The sequence below is a fragment of the Mixophyes fleayi genome, chromosome 2 (assembly GCF_038048845.1).
Source record: "Mixophyes fleayi isolate aMixFle1 chromosome 2, aMixFle1.hap1, whole genome shotgun sequence".
In the NCBI taxonomy this organism is placed as follows: Eukaryota; Metazoa; Chordata; class Amphibia; order Anura; family Limnodynastidae; genus Mixophyes; species Mixophyes fleayi.
Window position 1 is genome coordinate 112,228,130 of NC_134403.1, and position 26,948 is coordinate 112,255,077.

The 26,948-nt window shown below is 42.0% G+C and overlaps 1 protein-coding gene across 3 annotated transcripts in view; it reads right to left on the reverse strand.

Annotated features, from left to right (window-relative positions):
• Positions 1-26,948, reverse strand: part of KLF12 (KLF transcription factor 12) — a 172,771-nt gene that overhangs the window by 26,636 nt on the left and 119,187 nt on the right. For all 3 annotated transcript variants that reach the window (XM_075199824.1, XM_075199823.1, XM_075199825.1), the window contains exons 4-5: positions 12,491-12,626; positions 9,308-9,465 (exon numbers count right to left, since the gene is read on the reverse strand). In XM_075199824.1, coding sequence (XP_075055925.1) covers positions 9,308-9,465; positions 12,491-12,626 — 294 coding nt within the window. The remainder of the gene's footprint in view (positions 1-9,307; positions 9,466-12,490; positions 12,627-26,948) is intronic.

Sequence of the window (26,948 nt, forward strand, 5' to 3'; positions counted from 1 at the left end):
CGTTAATTTAATAGCATACACATTTAATAAGTAGCCCAATTTCCCCCAAACAGCCCCAAAATTAAGGTATTCCCATTTAATTTACACATCTAATTCCCTCCCTCCAAACATCCGTGGTAATAAATGAATAACATTTACTTTTAATAAATGTACATATTTTCCTCAACCATCCCCTACATGATATAATTCATAATCAAAATTAATAAATAGTCATCCTTCGCCCCTAACTTAGCCCCTACTCACAGTCCATCATTAAATTAATAGGCCACCTCTCATTACGTTAAGAAAAACCCCCTCTTCCCTCATTACATTCACGCAACCCGCCCTTCCCTCATTATTTTAAAACAACCCCCTCTTTCCTTATTATAGTAAGACAGATCCCCCTTCCCTCATAATATTAGGATGACCCCTTTCCCTCATTACATTAAAACAAATCCCCCTCCACTTCCTTCTTACACTCTTACCTTCTTTCAGTAGGAGAGTCTTTTGCAGACTGCACTCATGGCACAGCACCTGTCATGTGGTGCACATCCCATGTGACTTGTTAGTCTCACACACACAGGGAGGGCACAGAGGACAGGCACAAACACACACACACACAGGGAGGAGACAGACACATACACACACACACACACACACACACACGCAGGGAGGGCACAGAGGACAGGCACATACACACACACACACGCAGAAAGGAGACAGAGATAGGCACACACAGGATAAGAGAGAGAGGGGGGAGCGGATTATACATCTGTGGCTGCAAGCATAGCAATGCATGTGTGCATCTTAAATGAATTGGGAAGAGGAAGTGGTGGTATGCCATACCGGCACATACCGCCCTGCTTCGAGCACTGAAAATAAGATGCGTGGCTCAAAGGCACTTTTTTTGAAGTCAGTATTCATGCTATCGGCAGTTTTCACAAAGCGTATCGTTGCTTATGTGTCAGGAACTCCATGTTTACACTGCCTGCTTTGTGCATGAGCGCGGAGTTTCCTAGGCTAACAGGAGCACTAGTGTTGTAGCATTGAAGTCTGTCCGGGGCAAGACCAAAATACAGCTCCTCCCCTATTCACAAAAGTAACAACACTAAAGGCTACTTCAAGAGCTGTCTGGTGCCTAGAAAGGCTGATAACAAGATATTAGCTTGTACAAGTCATGTAGTGCAACATTCAATACATATTTGTGAATGTTTTTATCTTTCAGATTATAGATAATCTTTCCAGATGTTATATTTAAGGCTAAGGGGCCCATTTAATAATTAACACAACGATGACCGATGACATTTCATAGTAATTTAATATATAAGACAAGTTGGGCCAGCGCGTTCGACAGGACGCTGTCCCGGCAATAACTTTTTTTAATGAAGACTCTGTATTCTGACCCGGAGGCTTTACTGTACAAGCTTTTTGGAGCTTGATAAAATTGCCCAGACAGCAGTCCCCATGGAGTATTATGGGAACTGTGGTTTAATGCAGTAATTTGCATAATTCAGGAGATACAGTATCTCCGATAGCTCCTGTGTTAGGCTTTTCTTAAATTAACACTTTACTTAAACATGCCTAAATCATGCGGAAAAAGCTGTTTCCACATGATTTACAGCTTCATAAAGAGGCCCCTAAGTCATCATCATAGCTTATTTATAAGGTGCCACAGATCTAATAGCACTTTACAGCAAGTCCCCTTTAAATATAAATGATGTAGCATATTAACAAAACTTTTGCCAACAGAAGTTCCTACCTGGCTTTTATCGCTGTTTTGTAATGCAGCCTCACCTTCCTGTTTTCAAAGCTTCTGCTCATTGTATAGGGAAAACAGGGAGTAAATTTGCAAACTGTCTCAGGTTGCTTCCTAAATGACTTCTTTGTTTAAGTGGCATTGGTCAGGGCAATCCCAACGCTGGAGAAAAACACCTTCTATGAGGTTCTTTTTCCCCTATTTGTCAAGAGTTTGGTCCTAGCACGGAGACTGTGCATCCCATCTGTGCAAGCAACAGACCTGAATAGCAGGACCTTCTGCACAAAACAATATTGCTTGCCTCTCCCTTTCTGTTTATATGCAGCCATGACGCCTGTATGATATGAGATCCTGCTGCTAAAACCCCTCTGAGCTGGTAGTGCCTGGTGTTCCCCCCTATATCCAGGATCATTGGCTCGCCCCTATTCCCCGCCCTAAGGCTCTGAGACGTGGGCAGACAAAGTGACTTGTGTTATTAGCCTTAGCAGTCTGCTGGCTCCCTAGTGCCTCTGCTCACTGTAGTAACCACACAGGGTGCTTTGGCTATTGTTAGACCCTTGACTATTGTAGATACTGTGCTGTGTTATGATAATGTAGCGCTGTGTTACTGGGTTGCTGATTTGTGCAGTGCAATACTGTGAACTATACTGTAGATATTATGCAGTGCAATATTAACACAGTACTTGTTACTATGCTGTATTAATATAGTATTGTGTTGCTGTATTAAAGATATTATTACTGTGTTATAAATGTTTTGTGATGCAGTCAGTGGTCCGGGTGGAAATTTAGAATTTGCTCTATGCAAAATGTAAATAAATTGAATTTGATAGTTTTACAATGAATGAAGTTAATTAAGTATATATTTAATAGTAGATTGTAGAATGAACGTAATTATCTTCATTTTGAAAATGTTTAATGTATGTTAAGAAGACACTAGAGGGCACTAGGTGTCCACACACATTCATATAATGACTTGCTAAGTAAAGTTCCATGAGGTATAAACAGGGGAGGGCTGGCAAATTTCAGCCTGGGTGGCAAGACTTGACTCAGCAGCCAATTATGATGATTTTTAAGGGGAAAAATATTAAAGTGGCCCAGTGACCCAATGCATGGTAGCCCACTATGGGACAGACCCGGGGGGCAAATGCCCCCCTGACCCCCAGCCATCCTGCCCCTGGGTATAAAGGATAACTGGTTGTATTCAGTTTGCTAACTAAGAGACAAAAGAATTCCAACTCCAGAAGAATTTCCCAGAGAGCTGAGCAGTAAGATATTACCACAGTACAAGCCCAGATGACAACTTAGATGAATGAGCTTTGAAGATTGTAGAATGTTGGGATTGTCCTTGTTTTAAAACACTCCTCTCTCTTAACTGAGTGACGCTTATACTGAAGCTAACGTAACATGTGTTACTTGTGCATGCGTCTATTTTTGTAAATAAAACCTTTTATATCTTTTTAATGTTCTTGGTTCTGCTGGCATTAACATTCAATTATTGCTTTAATAAGCATAAAACCGCATACCGGCCCACTTCAACCACTGACTTATATATTAATTTATTACTGTGTATATTGGTATCTTCAAAGCAGTAATAGTATTCAACCACTGAATGTAGTACAATATAATACAGTAATAAGAGTTTTCTACTGTGAGACTCCCAAATTATGGGGTTTGCATGCCAATAAGGTGGGGATGTGCCTTAAATAAGAAAATTTCATCATAGTAAACACTGAGTTGGCAGAGGTATAATAACTCATTTAGCGCCATCATACGCTTTTTCCTGCCTACTTGATGTGGTGAATTGAATCATCAAGTCACTCTTCTTTCCCAGAGAGCATGTAGAAAAGGTAGACATGTATATGTAATAATAGTAATACACTTTGTATTAGGGTATTAATAAATTCACAAGTATGTGGTGATTGTTTTACAGCGATTTATTTATTTATCAGTGGTCGAAGTGAACATTTAGAAGTGGTGGTATGGAAAAAATAAGTGAATGGAATTTGATAGTTTTACAATGAAGGTAGTAGAAGAAGTGGCGCTATGGCGTACCACCGTGTATATATATTGGTATCTTCACAGCAATATTAGTTCTGGGATGCTTTGTGGCACATTGGTCTAGTAGTAATTTGTTGGGATTAGTTGGTTTAGATTTCTAGCAGTGTCAGTGTAAAGGGTATTAGGGCTATTCATAAACTTTCTCCCTATGTACACTATATAGACAAAAGTATTCGGACCAACAGGGAATGTAATGACATTGCATTCAAATACATATACTTTAATATGGAGTTGGTTCCCCTTTTGAAGTGATAACAGCTTCCACTCTTCTTGGAAGGCTTTCCACAAGATGGTGGAATGTTTCTATGGTAATTTGTGCCCATTCATTCTGTAGAGCATTTATGTAGTCAGGCACTGAGGTTGGACAAGAAGGCCTGGCGAGCAATCTCCGTTCCTGTTCATCGCAAAGATGTTCAATAGGGTTGAGTTCTGGGCTCTGTGCGCACCAGTCAAGTTCTTCCACAGAAAACTCATCAAACCATGTCTTTGTAGCCCTTGCTTTATGCACTGGGGCACAGTCATGTTGGAATAGAAAGAGACCTTCCCCAAACTGTTGCCACAATGTTGGAAGCATAGCATTATCCAAAATGACTTGGTATGCTGAAGCATTAAGATTGCCCTTCACTGGAAATAAGGGGCCTAGCCCAAACCCTGAAAAACAGCCCCATACCATTATCCCTCCTCCACCAACCTTCACAGTTGGCATAATGCAGTCAGGCAGGTAACGTTCTCTCTGGATCCGCCATACCCAAACTCCCCATCCGACTGCCAAACAGAGAAGTGTGATTCATCACTCCACAGAACACGCTTTCACTGCTCCACAGTCCAATGTCTGTGTGCTTTATACCACTCTATCCGACACTTGGCATTGATCTTGGTGATGTGAGGTGTGCATGTAGCTGCTCAACCATGAAAACTCATTCCATTAAGCTCCCGCCGTACAGTTTTTGTGTTTACATTAATGCCAGTGGAAGTTTGGAATTCTTGAGCTATGGAATCAGCAGAACGTTGGCGACTTTTACGTACCCTGCTCCATAGCCGTCGTTGACTCTGCTCTGTGATTTTACGTGGTTTTCCGCTTGGTGGCTGAGTTGCTGTTGTTCCTTAACACTTCCAATATCTAATAATATCACTTACGGTTGAACGTGGAATATCCAGCAGGGATGAAATTTCAGGAACCGTCTTGTAACCAAGGTGGCATCCTATCACAGTCCCACACTTGAAGTCACTGAGCTCTTCAGAATGACCCATTTTGTATCACAAATATTTACAAATGGAGACCGCATGGCTAGGTGCTTGATTTTATACACCTGGCAACCGGTCTGATTGAAACACCTCAATTCAATAATTAACAGGTGTGGCCAAATACTTGTGTCCATATAGTGTATGTATATCATTTACTGTAATATGTTACAGTAATTATGATATATATTTATGTCACTATATTCTCAATGTTTTGTGGAGCAGTCTTACTGCTACAGTTGGTGGTATAATTTGTGATATACGTTCCTGGGGGAGAAATTGTTTTCATATTTTCCATAGCCTACCATTTCATCACTAACTCAATGCTGTCATGATTAGGTGATGCCATACTGTTTTGTAATATTAGGGTGTTAATATATAAATAGCAAAATTGTTTAACAATAATAAGCTAAGCTAGACATTACTGGCCCAGCTAGATGTGAGAGACCATAAACGAGGTTGCATGTACAGTTATATAAATTGATTAGGCTGAAAAAGTCGCGACTTGCGCTTTTACCTCCATTTTCCTGTACATATAGAGTTTTCAATTTTCAAAATAAATGGGCTGGAGAAAGACTGGCCTCAGAAATGGTCATTAGTTGCTCTAATTTACTAACCTGTAAGCATGAATAATTTAGGTTACAACGTGTGTGTATATATATATATAAATATATATATATATAACGCAATGTTTTCAGTTAATGGTGGATGTGTGCAATTTGTTAATATGTTTGGGAGCACCAGTATAATCTTGTTGATGTTTAGGTTGTTAGGGCGTTTTCCTCATTTGGCATCAGTAGGTAGTTATGAATTCCCTATGTTGTATTTTGTTTGATGGTTATGTTACTTTGGTTTTTATAATTGGGCAGCACTGTGGCTTAGTGGTTAGCACTTCTGCCTCACAGCACTGGGGTCATGAGTTTGGGTCCCGACCATGGCCTTATCTGTGTGGAGTTTGTATATTCTCCCCGTGTTTGCGTAGGTTTCCTCCGGGTGCTCCGGTTTCCTCCCACACTCCAAACACATACTGGTAGGTTACTTGGCTGCTACCAAATTGACCCTAGTCAGTCTGTGTGTGTGTGTGTGTGTGTGTGTTGGGGAATTTAGACTGTAAGCTCCAATGGGGCAGGGACTGATGTGAGTGAGTACTCTGTAGAGCGCTGCGGAATTAATGGTGCTATATAAATAAATAATGATGATGATAATTAGTAGCTTTTCTGTGGAAATTAGGTGTTCTGCTAGAATGGACTTCAGTGTGGGCACTGTTTCATGGCATGCTTTGTGGTAGTGTTTTTATGGATGCTAGATTCCTTTACAAAGGTTCACTAACATTTCAAGCCAATAGACAACATTTTTAGTTGGGCACAGAATCAAACTTAGTATCCAATGGCTGTTGGATATGGCTGTAGCTAGTTGATTAAAAAGAGTGTAGTACAGTATATACAGTGATGGTAATGTGGTAATCTAAACTATTGCTATGTGGTGGGTCGTGATCAGTTGGGAACGCTCAGTTTTAATTATTCAACCTTGAGGGCATATCTGAGCAAGCAGAGTTACAAAACATATAGATATGAGTTTAGTTGTGAGCAGAACATGGTGGATTTGTGGCGATCAAAGTTCCAAGTTTCCAAGAAACATAGGGCCTTGCTCATTAAAGAACGTAAATGCCAATACGTGCCATATTTTGCATAAAAACTTCACTGTGCATGGTCAGAAAGGACTATACACCAGTGAACGCAAGTACATACAATTCACCTTTGAAAGCAAAGGACACTTCCAACAGCCTACGATTTCATGGGCAGAAGGGGGGGAGGAAAGGGGCGTATGCCCATAGTCAATGTACAGAAAGGGCGTGTCAAGGTCAAGCGTATGTACTTCCATCCGATTCAAGCTTTTGGGCCTCTTTAAGGTACGAAAGTTTCAGTCGTATCACTTGCACCTGCTGCAGGGTAGGTTTTAGTACAGAATGATAGTGGTGATGGACATGTATGCATGCTAGAACATGTGTTTGCAATCACGAGAAACTGTAGAAATGCATTTTATATACAGTAGACATAACATCAATGTAATGAAAAAAATGGAAAAAGCATTTTTTAAATGTGTTTAATTAATAACTATATTATTAGCAGGTGTTAATGTATTTAATAATATTTTTTTAATCTGTGCTTTCTGATGGGACTTTATATATAAACAAGTTAACCCGTGCATGATACTCATGCATTCTAGTCAAATCAAGCTACTTAAGGTGTTAAAAAGGTTCTTGTCATGCATTTGGGCCTAGCCCAGGCCTCCTCAGGGGAAGAGCTTTACTTCCCGACGCAAGCGCCCTTTTTTAACGTGGTTTTATCCACATGTCATCAGCTCATCATTTTTCTCCATCACCTCATCCTTCATCTTCATCGCCACTTCCTTCATCAAGCTACTTAAGGTGTTAAAAACTCCCCACTGTCACCCCCGGCAACCACCAACTACTCCCAACTGTCACTTCTCCTTCAAGAAATATATAGGTCAGTGTATAACTCTGCCCAGCTGGTGGCGCTGCAGCTTGGGTTTTTTTTTTCACACACGCCACTAGGCATTTATATAGTAGATATGTATTGTGCAGTGTGTTGTGTCTGTCTGCCTACGGCAAGTGCAGTATAGGCAGAATGTACTAAGACCTGTATTGAACTAGAAATATTTCTCAAGATCCTCTTCTTGTTGTATACGGCCGTGCCTGCTTGCATTTTACGTCCGTTTTAAAAACCGCAAGTTGCATTCACTTTGCATTCCTTAATAATTCAGGCTGATAGTTTTACTTAATGGTTACCTGCACGACTCATTCTCTATAGTTATTAGTGTTGTAGCCAGTGCCCCCATCAACATAGTTGTCACCTGGTATACGTCTTTCAGAAATAACCTTGTTTATGTTTAAACCTTCAGTGACCTCAGTAGTAAGAATTATTTTGTTCTCTTATTATATATGTGTTATTACATTGAATATTAATATTATGCTTTCCTATTTGTGTTTTAATTATTTACAATTATGGTAATACTATTGTGGCCATCACATTCAATATCAAACAGTGGGTGTCAAAGTCTTTATTTGAGGAAATAATAAAAACATATGTTCACCTTTGTTGTGCTTGACTACCAAGTATCTTTTTATCTTTGGTTACATTTTGTCTTAATTAAAATCATTTTTCAGTGATATTTTTTTAAACCGTAGTTCTGAAGCCGAAAACCATGTTTATAATTGTGTATATTTGTTACATGTTAAATTAAACAGCAGTAGGCTCCTCTCGCTGGCTGAACAAATGCAGTTAATCAGAGTATCCACAAGGGGGCATTATTTGTGTTTGCAAACTGGACAGAACAAAGCACATAGCATTAATAATCTAACGCCTTTTCAGTTACTGATGCAGGTTAGGTGTGAGAACTCGTCATGAGGATTTGTTTCTATAAATGTGATGTTCTGAAAAATTTAGTGATAAAATGTGATTTTCTCACTGCAGCAAAAAGCACATCAGGTCAAGAGTAACATATTTTTGGGTACAATTCAACCTAAAATTCAAAATGTTACTTACCTGCATTCTGTTGGTTGGGCGAGATGCATCTATTGATCCCGGATGCCTTTGTTTGGGGTTGTCAAAGACTCCCCCTTCCTCCAGAACTTCTCATTTTCGTATGACTAGTAAATTCACAGGGAAGGTGTATTGTGAACACCCAATCTTAGGCCTATCCAAAACGGAGATCCACTGAACAGCTGAATGAAATTGTACTACTTTGGTATTTGAGCGCCTATAAATGTGCTTTGAAATGTAAATAGCACCTGGTTGGTGCAAAAGGCATCTTATTGAAAGTATAGGCTAATGTCCTATCTCTGCCACTTCTGAAGACATGTAAAAATGTTATTGTTTTTGCAGGGTAAAAGAGGATCTGAGCTACATGCTACACTGGGAATGCCTCCCATTTATAAATCTCATTATAAATATCTCATCCCACAACATGAAATGTGGGTACAATACAATGCATATTTCTGATTGGCCCAGCTCTTTGATTGGAACATTTTGTACCCCTGCAGTCAACGCTATCTTGGCACACAATCCATGCACTTCACTCTAACAGTATGCAGAAGAGCAAAAATAGACATCACAGACCAAAACTTGTTATATGATCCTACAATTTTGAAGGTCTGAAAATTATAATTATTGATAGTTTTATGAATATGATACATCAGCTGGAAGTTTGTCTAAGCCACATAAATGTCAATCCTCCTTCTCAAGACAGTACCTGTATGAGTTCTTCTATGTGCCTTCAGATGAGAACTTTTAGTATAGACCTTGTTACACCCTTCAAAATCACACCGGTGTATTCTTCTTCTCCTAGAGTCTGGGGATTCTGACCTTTGCTGACGTCTTGTGCTTTCAATACTGAATGGTGAGACTGAGCTGCAACACAGGAAAACAACTTTATATACAGAGATCCACAAAAAATGTATACTGCACATGTAACACTGTAAATACGTACAGTAAACCTTCTGTCATGCCACCAACAATTTTACATTTAGTCTCTTGAGGTCATATTTCATCAGGTGTTCAATTCCAAATGTAATGTAACCCAAATCTGTATTAAGATTCTGTATTAAGATTCTTATCTGTACTAAAGCAAATATAGAGACTACACATTTTCACTCTTTCCTCCATATTTGCCCTACTACATAGAACCCAAGGTTCCTTTTTATTAAATTGCCCTGCTGTCACGAGGCCCAAGGGAGACTTACACAATATTAGGCAGGTGGCTTTAATGCTGTGGCTGATCGGTGTATATCTGACATCACTATACATGAAAGCATATTAAGAGGAGTATCAAAAAGGAGAACACATGTTCCCATATGCAAGCTTCAGCATAAATACTTCTTTATAAACTTTATAAATGTACATTAGGCACCAAAAATAATTTTTAGGGTTATAATCAGACATTTGGTTTAATTTGGTTTATAGAAATGATGATGCCGATGATGATGGTTCTTCTGTCTCTTCAAGGCAAAGAGATATTATATAAACCAATGATATTTCTACTTTGGCTCAGACATGGAAAAAGTCACAACTGGCTACTAATAAATTACAATTTTGTCCCATGTCTTTAAACTTCAAGTTATTATTATCAATGCCACATCCATACCATCTATCCAGGGGGAAAGTTACGAGTGACATTTTGGATTAACTAGCAAATGCATAAAATATATGTAAAGCAACATGGAAAAGGTTAAGACAAAGCAAAATAAATACAACATTAACCAACAGATACAATATGACCCAGTGCTGTAATAGATTCAATATCCCCAAACGAAGGGTGATCAAAGCACATATGAATACTGCGTTCTTTGGGAATCATTATTTAAACCAAATATTTCAATATAAAGCAAGCTTGGAGCTTATTAATACACTATACATCTCAACATGCATCTCGTTATGTTATTTTGATTGGAATACGATTAGAAAGTAGAGTCCTGGTGAATCCTATCTGACACATTGTAACAGGAGTATGCTGCAAAAAAAAAGACTGTAGATAATGAGCCAAGTAGCAAATTCAGGATAAGAAGTAAATATTATTTGGCTACTGCACCAGAAAGACAAAGTGACAGACAGGAGTTCATGTGTGTGATGCTTCACCAATCTAACTACAAGCTACTGTCCTCTATTAATAAATATGCAAGGCCCTAACCCCACAAATGTTGCTGAAGGGCATGTTGGTTGCGCATTACACCTTTTGCGATGGGACATACTGAACAGTGATAAGGTCAGTCCTGCACCAAGACACCTTGTCCAACTGTACAAAGATATCAAGCAAAAATTATACAGTAATTAAACTGTAAAAATTATACTGTAATTATTACTTAAAATGGAAACAAATTAAACTGCAACTCACCTTGTAGTAAATAACGATGAGCAGTCTCTACTTACACTTCCAGTATTACACCAAATAACAAATTCTCTCGCTCATGGCATGTAAATCTGGGTATACACATTGAAGCGGCCTGATCTACAAGTGTATGCAGTCCCAAAATTAACATGTTCCAGATAATGAGCCTATGCAAAGCAATAGGATCATCACTTCAAATAGCTTCCTTGTGGTTTCTCCGTTTCTGGTTTTTACGGAGGTCTTCTTGTATAGGGTAGTGTAAGGGGCAGCATCAAGTGTCAATGCCAGGACACCAAATGGAGTGGAGCTGTAGAGGCATTTTCATGTTCCCTCTAGATAGGTTTCTGGTCCTTTACTCTAGCGCATATTACCATCCTTTTCCCTGACAATGCCAGTATAATTAGAATAGTAGAACTAAGAGTCCCAATTAATTCTGTAAGTTTGTGAAATTTCACACCACAAAAACGAAATCCCACTTAATTTTAACTTCCTCTCTGCAGAATGAACAAACCAGGTGTTCTGCTACTTATTTCTTCATTATTCAACACCATTCTCAGCATCTATCTCAGGACACAGGCAGGTATTTTAGTGATAAATCCAGATTTCTGCATACTGGGTGCTATTCTCAGTCTCTATATGTATTTGTGCCTCTGTCTGTGTGTGTCTATCTGTGTCACCTATGTGTGTGTGATATGGGAGAGGAAAAGAGCACAGAGCCCTAATTTTAGATGTTTTGTAACACTAGCAAAATAGTAATAAACTAATACACAGTAAGTGCTACTGCTTAATGTGTCTTTGTATTTTACAAAATGTGTTAAAAATCATTTAAAATTAGGGCTAAAATTAAGGGGAGCAGTCAGTTACATTTACCATGACACTTCCAAATTTCCACAGGTATGGGACTCTGAACCAAGACATTATACATCCATTATTGAATCCAAAAAAATAAACATCAGTGTCTTCTAAAATGCATCTGTCACCATAAACTAACATCTTTCATTCAATAGTCCACAACAAGCTAAATACAGTTTATTATGTTTGCAATCTGATTCATAATTGCTTTCTTTGTAGTGATATTTCTGTTTCTTCTCTGTTGAAACAGTTTTTATTTTAGAATTATGAATAAATAGTGAATAAGAATCACTGAGGCAATCTTAAATTATTTATCAGTGTGACACACTTTGGGGATTTCCTCTCTAATGTGTGTGGCTCTAGTATTCATTCCTTGTAATGAAAATAATAAAACTCATCACATTCTAGTAGCTTAAAATGCTGGAACCAAGGTGCCTTTGCCAACAATTAATTTGAGAATTTAACAGCTACCCAATCAGGTACAATTTAACGTCATATAAACTTTGGCACTTAAAAGGCATCAGTGAATGGCTGCACACTGAAGTGGTGAAATAATATGATATTTCTTTCTTCTCAGCTTTCATTAGTGCCAGCATCAGTTCCCTATAGAGTCACTTCCTGGTCAGTAGCATCTCTAATTCTAAATTCCACAGAAAGCACGGTCACCAGTGTCTCACAGTCTGAGAATGTGATACTTACTCTTGTACCGCTCGCGCTATGGAAAGAGCTGTAGATCCAGTTTCATTGACGCTATCTAAGGTCACGTTTGGCAGGTCATCATCATCACTATCGCTTTTTATCTGTCTAGGAGACAATCCCCGGGGATCTATATGTGCTGGGGAAAAAGAAATTGTCAATAAAAGCTGAAATGTACAGCAGAAATAAACTGGCATACAGTACATAAATTTAGTTGTACCCTCACATTAGTATAGTGCAAAGTACCTGGTGTCATAGGTGCATTGTTGCATAGTAATTCTATTACAAATCATTCCTTTTGTAGTTCCACTTGTTGAGTCAGTACCATTTGTTATCCCTATCTTCCTATACCCTTGACATAATATGTTTCACTAGTGATGTTGCATCATTGTTTTTTATACATGTTCTCAGATTGTAGTAGGTTGTAATAACATTTACCAGGCACCAGGGCTGCCACCAGAAATCGCAGGGCCCAGTTCAAATGTAACAGGCAGGGCTCCCCACCTACATTCTTTCACCCCACCCTCATTTTTGAATTATTCTCTACCCAACATTTGCCTCCCCTGATTCTCTACAGCCCCCCCCCCCCCCACCCCCAGTTCCATCCTACCCCTGCGGTAGTTTACTTAGCTCTCTACATCTTCTTGCTGTCTCCTTTCGGCTCCCCTCTATTGACAGCGCTGTGACGTTATTAATTACATGACGTCACCGACGCTGCAGGGAGTCTATCTGCTTGTTGCAGTTCTCTGTCCTCGAGCCAGGCACCTGGGGGGCTGGGACTGGAGCAAACGGCAGCAGCTGTGGGGCCACGACATCTTGGGAGTGGAAGCAGACATGCTGTCTACAAGGGGACCCACTGCCGCATCCTTAATTACACACAGAGGTCTCTCCCCGCCTCTCACATCTCAGGAGCAGCTGGCTAGAAATGACGCCTGCTACCTCCCTTAATTCACTGTGTATGCCTCCTCCCCTTATAAATTTGTTTGGGCCCAGAATTGGTGGGGCCCCACTCTGCTGCTGGGCCCCATACTGCTGTACTCCTTGATGGCGGCACTGCCAGGCACTACACCATAGTTTTCACTTTCAACGCATTAAATGTAAAAACTAAAAGGTCATTTTTTGTTTTTAATTACAATTCTGCAAGTTACCTAATCATCATCATTATGCTTTTCATGAAAAAGTTTAGTTGCCAAAATTGCATCATTTAGTGATATCATAGTCACTTTTTATTATATTGGTATCCCTTTACCAATGAATCCAGTGAATATCTATAACCCACTGACTAGACAGCTGCCAACTGCTACTGGCAGAGGCAGGCATGAGCTTAATGATAACTGTAAGAGTAGCCGCTGCTAGTACTACTAGGAGCACACAGGTTTTCAGCCTTGCTCAGCTCACCAGATCTGCAGGCATATGGACGGTCATCTCTCACAGCTTCTCCAAGACATCTATCCCAATATCCAAGAACTCTCCTTTTTGTGAGCTACCACCATCCCCTCATCCAAGGACTTTTCTACCATGCAATCTTCATCCCCTATTCCAGCCACTCTCCCAAATAGTCACGCTGCACCATGCAGCGACCTCCAACACCCCCTCTCAGTATGGAGAAACTTTCCAAGGGGGCTTTGCCATGGGATCACCTGATACAAGGGTTCTGCTTCCGCTTGCACTGCCTTTTCCATGTAGTGCCAATAGCTGTCTACTGTTGTTGCTGTTGGGGTACCCTTGAAGGTGGGGATCCACCTTGCTGGTCTCAATTGCTGGCCTTTACTTAATGGGGCCTTTCCACTCTGTGCAATATTACTGTTCATTGTGGAAGCCACCACACATCCACTCTCAACAGTTTGAGGGAACTCCAAGCTGCGTGGTACCCCCCTTCAAGCGGCTCTTTAGCTGAGGGACACCTGACTCACCCAATGGGGTTACACACCGGTGCCCTTGTGGCATCTGCCACCCACTACCCCCTTCTTCTTGGGACCCGACGCGCGCTCCACACTTTCGCGGGATAGTCAGAATTTTTAAAAGACTCTGGCTCCCCACCCAGGGCTGCCGAGAGGGGGGTGGGAGCGGGTACTATTTACCCGGGCCCCAACTGCTGATTTTTTTTTCTATTATTTTTTTTTTTTTTAAGCGCAAATTTTTTTTTAGGTTATATTTTTAACATTTATTTTTTTTGCCGGGGGGAGGGGGGGAGGGGGTAGGAGCTGCCACTCGCTTGTTGATGGGGGGAGCTGGATAGTATAAGAAAAAAAACAAAAAAACAACTCACCTGATCGCGGCGTCGGTGTCCCTCCTCTCTGCTCCGTTCACACTGGTTGTCGGGCCTGACGTCACGCCCGACATTCAGTGATGAGGAGCGGCGCAGAGATGACCAAGAAAGAAGAAAGAAGACAGAAGAGAGAAGAAAGAAGAGAGGAGATGAAAGAATCTAATAGATGGTAAGCAAAGGAGCGGACGCAAGGGGAGAAAAGCAGAAAGGGACAGTGTGAAACAGAAAGGGGTGAGAGAGAGGCAGAGTGGTACAAAAAGGGGGGAGAGAGAGGCACAGAGTGGTACAGAAAGGGGGGGGAGAGAGCCACAGAGTGCTACAGAAAGGGGGAGAGAGAGGCACAGAGTGCTACAGAAAGGAGGGGGAGAGAGGCGCATAGTAATAAAGGGGGGAAAGAGCACAGAGTGATGAAGAAAGGGGGGGAAGAGGCACAGAGTGATGAAGAAGAGGTTGGGGGGCACAGTGTGATGAAAAAGAGGGGGGATAAGCAGCATGGAGGGCGCAGTGTGATCATAAGGGAGCACAGTGTAGTTGTGATGAAGGGGCACAGTAATGTGTTTGTGATGGCACAGGGGGCTTGTGGCAATGTAGTGTGTGTGAGGTAGGTGGTGGCTAATTAATTGGCGCTATTTTGATTGTGGGGTGATGGTGGGGCAATTTAATAGTGGGGACTATTAATTTAAGATGGAATGGTTTGGGGGCTATTGAATGCAGGGGTGAGTTTGGGAAGAAGGAGGTCTCTTTATTAAATATGTGTATGAATTATTTAATGGCAGTGATGGTTGCGGGAAAAAGGTATATTTCTGAAATGTAAATACTCTTAATTTATTGCTGGGGCTGTTTGCAGAGAGGGAACTAGGTTTATTTATTAAATGGGAATACTATTATTTTAATGGGGTTGGAGGAAGGCCTAATTATTACTTGTGGGTGCTATTGATTTAACGCCGGGGCTGATTGTAATTTTCTAAATGTACCCATTTTTTTTTTCAAATAGGGCCCCCAACATTCCAGGACCCAGACAAGCCACAACTAAAGAAAGCAGCAGCCACAGGTGGTGAAGGTGAGAAGAACAGGTAGGACAGTCTGTGAAATGTTGTGATTCTAGTGGGACAATTCCGATTTTTGGTGACTGTTCTGCCCAATGTAAGGGGCAGGCCAAGACTGTGAACCGGCGGCTGCATTAATTCCTCTGCCTTCTGTTGATTGGTCCTTCTCCTTGGCAGCAAGTTTTAAAGGCACCTCCTCTCTATCTTCAGTGCCTGTTCTTTGAGTCACCTCCTGGTGATAGAAGTGGCTTCCTGTTGCCTTCCAGCAATTCTCCTCCACATAGTGGACTGCAGAGCTGACGCTTACTCTCCTGAACTTTTCATCTGTCACACAGTGACCTACAGAGCTGACGCTCATCTCCGGAAATCTCCTCTACATTGTCTACAGAGCTGACGCTCACTCTTCTAAACTCTTCGCCACATAGTGGTCTGCAGAGCTGACGCTCACTCTCCTGAATTCTCCTCCATATAGTGGACTGCAGAGCTGACGCTTACTCTCCTGAACTTTTCATCTGTCACACAGTGACCTACAGAGCTGACGCTCATCTCCGGAAATCTCCTCTACATGGTCTACAGAGCTGACGCTCATTCTCCTGAACTTTACACCACATAGTGGTCTACAGAGCTGACGCTCACCCTCCTGTATCCACTTCATCTGCCACATAGTGGCCTGCAGAATTACGCCGATCTTCAACATCTTCATTGCCAACACTTATAGAATTGTCTGCTTTTCCTACGGTACTATTGCCTGTAGTCTTCCCAGGGACTTCTGTACAGTGCTCTAGTAGGGACCGCGACCTGCGAGGTAGACGCAGCTAAGCCCATACCGCTTTGCGGCGCTTCCTGGTGAACACAGTCTCCTCGTTAGACTCTGCGCCCTGTTGGAGTAGTGCCAAACTGTTCGAATCTCTTGGTTTCGCTACATCTACCGAGTCTCCTCGTAAGAACCGTGACAGTAAGAACAGGCCATAAAACGTTGTCATTAACATGACGGAATCTAACGTGGAACCATCTGCTAAGGACATGCTTCAGCACTTGCTCAACCGGGTAGAGTAACAAGATGTGATCCAACGACAGCTATTACAGGGCTTCCAAAGTCTGGCGGCTCGCTTTGACTTACTGCAAGCATCTCCACCTGTTCAAGCGGCCAGTCCGCCGGCACCTGTTCCTGCAGCTGCTTCCAATTCGACTCTTCGGAGTCCAACTTCTTCCAAATTCGATGAAGATCCTGCAACCTGCCGTGGTTTCTTGAACCAGTGTTCAATACAATTTGAACTCCAACCACAGAATTTCCCAACCCAGCGCTCTAAGGTGGCATACCTAATATCCTTACTTTCTGGTCAAGCCTTAGCCTGGGCCTCACCTCTCTGGGAGCTTGATGACCCAATCCTGGCTGACAGTGCTGCCTTCATTGCCGCTTTTCGCAGAATTTTTGACGAACCAGGAAGGGTGACCTCAGCAGCGTCTAGCATTCTCCGCCTGCGTCAAGGTTCCCACTCCGTGGCTCAATATGTTATTCAGTTTCAAACTTTGTCATCAGAATTACGTTGGAACAACGATGCGTTGGTAGCGACTTTCTGGCAGGGCCTATCTGACAAGATCAAGGACGCTTTGGCCTCCCAAGAACTCCCCACTACTTAAGATGCCATGATCTCGCTATGCAACCGCGTGGATCTACATTTCCGCAAACGATCTTCAGAAAAGGATTCCTCCTGGCGCAGTTCCGCCAGACTCGCGCCTCGCTTCACTCATCCGGTGACAATGGAGGAAGCCATGCAAATTGGGTGCTCTCGATTAACTCCAGAGGAACGTGATAGAAGACTAAGAAATAAGTTGTGCCTTTATTGTGCGGATCCGGATCATCTATTGAATGTCTGCCCCAAAAGGTCCGGAAATGCCAGACCCTAACCTGCTCCGGAGAGGTCAGATTAGGGCTTTCTAAAACCTCTCCCTCCTTTGGAATTCCTAATGTCTGCTCTTTCCCTATTATCCTTCACGGTCCGTGTGGTCCCGTTCACACTTCTGCTATGTTGGACTCTGGAGCAGCCGGAAATTGTATCTCTTTCTCTTTAATTTCGCAGGTTTCTATACCAACGGTACCGCTGGAAATTCCTGTCTCTATCACGGCCATTGATGGCTCCCGTATAGCTAATGGTACCGTGAAAACCCGGACTGAACCCATCGTCCTCCAAATAGGAGCCTTACATCGTGAAGTGATTACCTTTCACGTGCTACCATCTACTACTACCCCCGTCATCCTGGGTCTACCATGGCTCCAGCAGCACTCCCCTCAACTTGACTGGTCCACCTCGCAGATTCTGTCTTGTGGTCCTACTTGTCTCCTGAAATGTTTGACTCGAGTCCAACCTCTTGGCTCCATTTCCCCTTCCTCCAATACCAAGGTCTCCGTTCTGCCCAAACAATATCATTCCTTTTTAGACGTATTTGACAAGGTTCGCTCAGAGCATTTGCCACCTCATCGCTCGTGGGACTGTCCTATCGAACTGCAGTCTGGTAAAATACCTCCTCGGGGTCGAGTGTATCCTCTCTCCATACCCGAGACCTCTTCCATGTCAAAATATGTCAAAGAAAACCTATCCAGAGGCTTTATCAGACCCTCCTCATCACCGGCGGGAGCAGGGTTTTTCTTTGTTAAAAAAAAGATGGATCGTTAAGACCTTGCATCGATTATCGTGGTTTAAATGCCATTACGGTCAAAAACCGATACCCCATTCCGCTTATCACCGAACTGTTTGATCGTATCAAAGGAGCGAAGATCTTCACCAAACTAGATCTGCGGGGCGCATATAATCTCATTAGGATTAGAGCAGGAGACGAATGGAAGACGGCTTTTAATACCCGCGATGGGCATTACGAATATCTTGTAATGCCCTTTGGTCTGTGCAACGCCCCCACCGTCTTTCAGAGTTTTATCAATGAGATATTTAGAGATCTACTGTACCTCTGTGTCGTGGTACATCTAGATGATATTTTGGTGTTCTCTCCTGACATCACCTCTCACCATAGGCATGTGAAGGAAGTTCTTTCCAGATTACGACGCCATCAACTCTTTTGCAAACTGGAGAAGTGCTTCTTCGAGCTCCCTCAGATGCCATTCCTGGGTTACATCATATCCGGATCCGGGCTACAAATGGACCCAGACAAAGTCAAAGCAATTTTAGAATGGCCTCTTCCCTTTGGGCTGAAACCTATTCAGCGATTCCTTGGATTCGCCAACTACTATAGGCGCTTCATCCAGGGCTACTCCACCATCGTGGCTATTATTGTGGCTCTAACTCAAAAGGGTTCCAACCCTAAATCTTGGTCTTCAGCTGCTGTCGAGGCCTTTGACTTCTTGAAAAAAGCTTCTGTCTCTGCACCTATTCTCCAACAACCGGATGTCTCCTCTCCGTTCTTTCTAGAGATGGACGCCTCCAATGTGGGCATCGGGGCCGTCCTTTCACAGAAATCTCCTCGGGCCCAATTCCATCCGTGTGCCTTTTTCTCTCGAAAATTCCTCCCTGCTGAGAAGAATTACACCATAGGAGATAAGGAGTTGTTGGCAATCAAAGCAGCGCTAGCTGAATGGCGATATCTCCTCGAGGGAGCACTGCATCCAGTGACTATCTTCACGGACCACAAAAACTTACTCTACCTCCAAACCGCTCAATGCTTGAACCCCAGACAAGCACGCTGGTCATTATTCTTTTCTCGCTTCGAACTTCGCATTACTTTCAAACCTGGCATTAGGAATAAGAGAGCTGATGCTCTTTCTCGTGCATTTCCTACTCATGAAGTCACGGAGGAAGATCCTGTTCATCCCATTCTGGACCCAAAATGCCTAGTCTTAGCAACTCAGCTTAAATTCTCTAAACCCCCACCAGGAAAAGTTGTGTCTCTCCTGATCTTCGCCACAAACTGCTGAAACATTATCACTCCACCATCTTCGCTGGACATACCGGTACCCGCAAGACCATTGAATTGATTTCCAGGAACTATTGGTGGCCCAGTCTTCACACTGACGTTAAGGACTTTGTCTCCTCCTGTAGCGTTTGTTCTCAGAATAAGTCCACACATCAGTCTCCCGCGGGCTTACTACTTCCATTGCCCATACCTCGTGAACCATGGACCCATATAAGTATGGATTTTATTACCGATCTCCCACCTAGTAAAAATTGCACTGTCATATGGGTTGTAGTGGATCGATTTTCTAAAATGGCCCATTTCACGGCACTTCCTGGTCTTCCATCCTCTCCAGTCCTGGCATCCCACTTTGTCAAGGAGATATTCCGCCTACATGGCTGTCCGTTCAACATAGTTTCCGATCGAGGTGTCCAATTCGTTTCCAAATTTTGGAGATCCCTCTGCAAATTGTTGGGAATCAAACTGAGTTTATCATCTGGATATCATCCTCAATCCAATGGACAGACCGAAAGGGTGAACCAGGATCTGGAGACTTACCTCAGAATGTTCTCTTCTGCCAACCAGGATAACTGGGTAGATCTTCTACCATGGGCGGAGTTTGCCCACAACAATGCCTTCCACGAGTCCTCTTCTAAATCTCCTTTCTTGGTGGTCTATGGACATCACCCGTCCCTTCCTGAATTTGCGCCTCTCCCACCCACCCAGGTGCCTGCAGCCAATTCTCTATAAAACAAATTCCTCACCATTTGGAGACAAGTAAGGTCTTGCCTTAAGAAAACTTCTACACGCTACAAACTGGCCGCGGATAAGAAACGTAGATTTCTTCCCATCTTCAAGGTTGGTGATAGAGTGTGGCTCTCCACCAAGAATATACGCCTCAGAGTCCCCTGCATGAAATTGGCTCCGCGATTTATTGGCCCATACAGCATCTCTGGAGTCATTAACCCAGTCTGCTTTAAATTACGATTACCAGCATCTCTTCGTATTGTTAACTCTTTCCATGTGTCTTTATTAAAACCTCTGAAGATTAATCGATTTACTTCTGTAGCTCCTTCCACCACTCCTGGAGTCCATCAAGAGGAGGAGTTCGAACTCAAACAAATCTTGGACTCAAAAAATTGTAAAGGCGGCCTGAAATACCTGGTTGATTGGAAGGGCTTCGGTCCCGAAGAGCGCTCTTGGGTTCGTGCCTCCGACATTCACGCTCCCTACCTGCTGGATAAATTCTACAAGAAGTTTCCCTTGAAACCTTGCAGTAGACGTGCGGTGCCCGTCTTTAAAGGAGGGGTACTATCGCGTGCCGGGTGTTCGGGCAGTGCAACCGACACCCGGCAGACTTACCTGTCATCGGCGCTCCGCTTCCCGCTGGGCGCCGCCATCTTGGATCCGGGTCTGCTGCATTAATTCATCTGCCTTCTGTTGATTGATCCTTCTCCTTGGCAGCAAGTTTAAAAGGCACCTCCTCTCTATCTTTAGTGCCTGTTCTTTGAGTCACCTCCTTGTGATAGAAGTGGCTTCCTTCAATTCTCCTCCACATAGTGGACTGCAGAGCTGACGCTTACTCTCCTGAACTTTTCATCTGTCACACAGTGACCTACAGAGCTGACGCTCATCTCCGGAAATCTCCTCTACATTATCTACAGAGCTGACGCTCACTCTTCTAAACTCTTCGCCACATAGTGGTCTGCAGAGCTGACGCTTACTCTCCTGAATTCTCCTCCACATAGTGGACTGCAGAGCTGACGCTTACTCTCCTGAACTTTTCATCTGTCACACAGTGACCTACAGAGCTGACGCTCATCTCCGGAAATCTCCTCTACATTGTCTACAGAGCTGACGCTCACTCTTCTAAACTCTTCGCCACATAGTGGTCTGCAGAGCTGACGCTCACTCTCCTGAATTCTCCTCCATATAGTGGACTGCAGAGCTGACGCTTACTCTCCTGAACTTTTCATCTGTCACACAGTGACCTACAGAGCTGACGCTCATCTCCGAAAATCTCCTCTACATGGTCTACAGAGCTGACGCTCATTCTCCTGTATCCACTTCATCTGCCACATAGTGGCCTGCAGAATTACGCCGATTTTGGTAACTGATCTTGACTGGCAGCTATTACTGAGGATAGGAAGGAAAAGTATGCAGCCTGCTGGGGATCAGAAACAGCTGCATCTTTACTGACGATTCACCTCTCTGGCGAAGCTGAAGCACACACAAATCTGGTTAATGCCATCCACAGATTTACATTTTCAGATGAAGACAATACGAGCGGCGCTCTCTGCCATTTGTTAAAGATGGCGATGAGGTAAAAATTGGATTAATCAGAGATTTCTCTGGCGTTAACCCTTAGTTTTAGTGAAGCGGTAGAAGAGCCTTTTCCGGCAAGTTTAGGCTTAACACTGGTTAATAAATATACCCCATAATGAGGTATATAAAGAGGAACAGCTGACTTACACATTGGTGAGGTTAAAAGATTAAAGACCAACCCTCCTCTTTTACCAGCAGAAACACCTGGAAATCAGTAGGATACAATGCCCTCATGTAGTGTCCCTGCTGATATTGACATAAACTCAGAAACACCAACAATAGCATTTGGACAAAGGGCAAGACATTTATTAACTGGTGTAACTAGTGTAGACAAACGGCACACAGTTACCTAATTCTGAAGAGCTAATGAAAAGTTGTCTGAAGATAATAATGATGCTAAAGGGGGAAGGCAGAGTAAAAAGGTAGCGGCAGAAGTTACTTACATTTGGATAAAGCTAAAAATACATATGTAGAAAGTGGGGGTGTTAATGATAATAAATCAGTTAGTTTGCAATTATCATTTTAGTCATCATCCCATTAAGGCTGCTATGCTTGCCTGTCCTTACAGCATATATTATTTCTGTATCCCCAATACAGCTATGCCCTGCTTGTGATGATGATGATGATGATGATATTACTGCTATTACATTATTTTCCATCAGTAATGATGATCTATCAGCTAGCCAAAAAATTGGCATATTATGGCATAGTATGGGTGTTTATATTGAGAAAGCACTTTGACTTCACACATGGCATAAAAGAGACAGAAGAGAAGAGCGAATGTGGCAGGATGTTAAAAACAATATAGCAAAGTAGCAGAAACTGGCACAACTATAAATTGACAATATACAATTTTGAAGGTGACTGTGTTACATCCACCACAGTACAATATGCATCACACCACAAACAAGAATGCAGCGTGACTGAAGGGTTTTTCCTAACACCTGCAACATATTAGTATTACCAGACATGAACTCCAGGTAGTCCATCAGTGACAAAGGGATCAGGATGTAAAGAAATAAAAGCAGGACAAATAAAGAGTTGGACAACAAGGGGTGTGCCCTGCACAAATGTACCAATGGACTAGCTCTAATGCCCCTTCTGATCTGCCCGTTCGTACTGAAATATTGTAGATTAGGAAAGTGACAATCTCAGAATAACTCACCATCCTACGATGTGGCAGCTCAAAGAACTCACACATGAAGGAGAAGGTGTCTGGGGTTCTCCACCTATAAAATCCTGGGGCACAGGGTTAGGATCAGCAAGGTCCGCATGAGAACAACATGCACCCATCTGTGTTAATGTGTCAATGACAAAGAGACTGCTGACTCACTTAATCCATCTCTGTAACACTATCAACGGGGTTGGAGTCAGCATCTCTAACACCTATGGTTCCTTTGCTGCCTGATGCATCCTGAGATACAGAAGCAACAGAGCCTCATACCTGGGAGACAAAGCCTCATGTTCTAAAGGGACATCCATTCCCAATCCACCACTCTCTGCCACAATAGCAGGGCATAACTGTATCAAACACAAACACAGTAAATTTACCAATCAAGCTAAAAATCTGCATTGCCATTTCCTCATCCTGTGTCATTGTCTATTCCTCCAAAACTGCTCTATTTATATATGCAGCAACTACTGCGAGTGAGGCTAAAGGAAGGAAATCCTCCCCCTAGTAGCACAGCCTATTGCCCTATTTCAATACAACACTTGAAGCAGCAACTGGCAACATGGTGACTGCAGTGCAGCTTCAACCACAATTTAAAACAACTGTTGGGATTGCTGCTGAACCTTCTGCCAGGACGTTCTATTGAGGAAAAAGTTATTTTTTTTGTACAAATTTGCTTGTTTGAGTGGACTCTCCCTCCCTATCCCTCTCTTCTCTTACTCTACTTTTTACTCTGACTTTCACGCTCCTTTTTCACTATAGTCATGTCTCAATACATAGTTCAGCTCACAGCTACAGCTAGTTTGACTGAGTTTTGATAGTCTGTTCCGCGTTTCACTGATACATCCAAGGCGGAAATTAAACCAATAAGGGAGTAGTCTGCGCAGATATAGGAGATTCCGTCTGAGAAACGTACAAAATTCCACAACCAGGTGTGAAATGACTATTCTGTGGAACAGTTTAGAAAATTTCACTCATGTCTAGGTGTTGCTATAGAGCTGCTTAGAAAAACAAGACATAAATCACTACTGACTGGTCATAAATAAATAATTTGTGCTGTATTATAAATAAGAGATAGCAACATAACAAGTAAACATGCAGCAGTCTATCCCTTGTGGCTGTGTTTAACTTCTGTGCGCAGTTTAAAAATAAATATGTACTTGCTAGACATAATCAATAGAAGCTTTTTAAACAACATATTCAGTGACTTATTAAAATTTAAATGATCATATTTATGTATTTTAAAGAGCAGCAGTTTTTACAAACGCTTTTAATATGATGTCTCTTAGTTAAGTGTACATATTAAATAGTGTAAAATCATTGTTTTGCATGCAATGAAAATGGATTGCAGTGAGTTTTGATTTAATATCAGACTGTTTTAGTTGAGGGAGGCCTACTATGTTCACTTATTGCTGGGATTTCTATATTCGGTACTTGTCCTTTTTCCAAACAGGTACCCAACATTCCAGGATCCAGACAAGCAGCAACTGAGCTTAGGACACGAGCAGCAGCAACAAATAGTGAATGCAACAAGAGCAGGTAGGAGAGAGCAGGACAGTCAGCCAACAGGACTTTGTCCTGACTGTAGGGAAAGTTGGGCGGTATGTCACACTTCACACTGCTCTGCTCGAAAAGGGAGAGCTGCGTGCCCCTAAGAGTAGTGCACGCAGCATTGCCCGTGTATATGATGGGGATAGGAAGAGTTGGAGAGCAGCCAAGCACTGTCTAAAATTATAGCCACGCCCCCATGCATGCTGGTCACGTCCACTTGTGGCGTCGCGTGGAAACCCTTCTCTACAAATCCTTTGTTTGCCCCTGCATCCTCCACTCTTCTTTCCATTATATTGTGGAACACAACTGCCGAGATTTGCATCCATTCAGCCACAAGAAGATTAGTGAGGTCAGGCACTGTTGTCGAGTGATAAGGCCTGGCTTGCAGTCAGTGTTCCAATTTATTCTAGAGGTGTTTGATGGGATTGAGGTCAGGGGTCTGTGCAGGCCAGTCAAATTATTCCACAGCAAACTTGGGAAACCATTTTTTGACGGACCTCGGTTTGTGCACGGGGGCATTGTCATGCTGAAACAGGAAAGGGCCTTCCACAAACTATTTCCACAAGGTTAGAAGTACACAATTCTCTATAATGTCATCGTATGATGCAGCAGTCTGATTTCCCTTCACAGGAACGGACGGACCCAGACCAAACAATATAAAAACACCTTCAGACCATTATTCCTCCTCCACCAAAACCCTAGGTTCACCTAATGGTAACAACAGCCCTGTATATAGCTATTTAATGTTCTCAATTAACTATACTACCAGTCACAAAGTAATTTCTGTGCAAGGCTTCGGGAGCAGAAATAATCATAACCATAATTATCTAGTAAAAGGACACAGCTGTCTAATCACAGTTTACTATCTCAGTTTTTGTGGGATGCTGATGTACCAATATTATTATTTTATTATTAACATTTATATTGCCAGCAGTGCTTTACAACTAGAGACAAACAATAACAAAACAAGTTGGTTATTATCAAACAAATGTGTAAACTAGGGTCCAAAACAATTTTTTTTTTTTAAAAGCAGGAAGTACAGTATATTTTTAACAGAATTGCTGAATGAGTATTAAAAACTTTTCAAATAAATCTCTACATATGTTATAATAATCACATACAAATGACAATGCAGAAATGAACTGTATTCATGAAATACAAAATTAGATATACAGCATGTATGACTGTCACCAATGAGCGCACTATAACACACATGCATATAGATTAACAACATTTTCAAAACGGTTTAGCTAAATATTGACTTTGTTGTGTAATTGGTGACAAACTTTTGCATGGAATTTGGTCCAGGCACTACCCTAACCACACAGCAGAACTGACCACTGTCGTGTCCGTTGTTTTTATTCTGCAAAATGAAAAATGTATAAATACGGTGTGGAATGGAATTTCACAGAATGGCAAAGCAAAACCTTAGAAATTTATTTGATTTGTGTCACAATTTTGTTCATTTTCACATATATGTGAACATATTTATTTTTACAAGGGAGGAAAATACTTGTTATACTATACTGATTTATTTGACATACTGTATGTAATTATATATTTATGTGTACACCTACATACATGTATAATATTGTATGCACAAGAGTGATTTTGCATTATATCATGTAGTGTATACAGCGGATATAAAAAGGATAGTGAAGTCCTTATTGAAATTCAGGTGTTTGTGATGTAAAGCCTGAAATCAATATAAATCATGTCAGACCTTTATCTGCCTTTAATGTGACCTTGCAACCAGTAAAATTCAAGTGAAAAACAAATAAACAATGGTTGGGATAAATAAGTGAAAAGAAAAAACCTACAATATTCTAGACTGTACACCCCTTTTTTAATAAGTCTCTATCGACTTCATACACCTTGGGGTATATTTACTAAACTGTGGGTTTCAAAAACTGTAGATGTTTTTATAGCAACTAGCCAGATTATATCTGCCATTTTGTAAAATGCACTAAATAAATGATAACTAGAATCTGATTGGTTGCTATAGGTAACATCTCCACTTTTTCAAACCCGCAGTTTAGTGAATATACCCCCTGGACTTTGCAAATGTATCCCACTCTTCCCTGCAAAAAGGTTCAACATCCATCAAACTGCAAGGGTTTCTTCTGTTCACAGCCCTCTTTAGGTCATTCCACTGGTTTACAATGGGACTGAGCTCTGGTCTCTGACTGGGCCATG